Here is a 599-nt window from a genome sequence, read left to right as displayed (position 1 = left end):
ATGCAGTTGTTTCCAAAATCTCAAGATATAGGAATGTGGCGCATCATTACAAATGCAGATTTCATACCAAGAGTTAATCAAAATGATTCAACATCTGCTGGGAAGAAAGAAACAGACTGGGCAGCTGACGATAAAACCAAGGTACTCGTAAACTCTAAAGCTCAATTATTCTTACTGTGTGCTTTGAGTAGAGAAAAAAGTGAAAGAGTTGATGAATGCATAACTACTAAAGAAGTATGGGATACACTACAAACTCATTATGAAGGAACAAGTTATGTCAAAGAAACAAAAATAGACATTGGCATAAGAAAGTTTGAACTGTTCGAAATACATGAAGGAGAAATATTGATGAAATGTGCTCAAGGTTCACAACAATAATGAATGAAATGTGTTCTCTTGGCAAAGCTTTTTCTATACAAGATAGAGTAAGCAAAATCATAAGGTGTCTTCCAATCATATGGAGACCAATGGTAACAGCTATAATCTAGGCCAAAAACCTTGAAGCAGTTCCCCTGGAAGAACTAATTGGAACCTTAAGAGCACATGAAGTATTGTTGCAAGAATACAAACCAATCATGAAAAGAAAGGCAATGGCTCTA

The 599-nt window shown here is 35.4% G+C and overlaps 1 protein-coding gene across 1 annotated transcript; it reads left to right on the top strand.

Annotated features, from left to right (window-relative positions):
* LOC140919603 (uncharacterized) lies at positions 1 to 378 on the top strand. Its single transcript, XM_073365972.1, has one exon. It carries the CDS (start codon positions 1 to 3, stop codon positions 376 to 378), a length of 378 nt encoding a protein of 125 aa, XP_073222073.1.
* Positions 379 to 599: the final 221 nt, after the last annotated feature.

Source organism: Cicer arietinum, chromosome 3 (genome assembly GCF_000331145.2).
Source record: "Cicer arietinum cultivar CDC Frontier isolate Library 1 chromosome 3, Cicar.CDCFrontier_v2.0, whole genome shotgun sequence".
Classification (NCBI taxonomy): Eukaryota; Viridiplantae; Streptophyta; class Magnoliopsida; order Fabales; family Fabaceae; genus Cicer; species Cicer arietinum.
This window is presented reverse-complemented; position numbering and strand designations above follow the sequence as displayed.

Bases quoted from the DNA above. Each gene is read 5' to 3' on its own strand.
- LOC140919603 (XM_073365972.1), top strand. From the start codon at position 1: ATGCAGTTGTTTCCAAAATCTCAAGATATAGGAATGTGGCGCATCATT.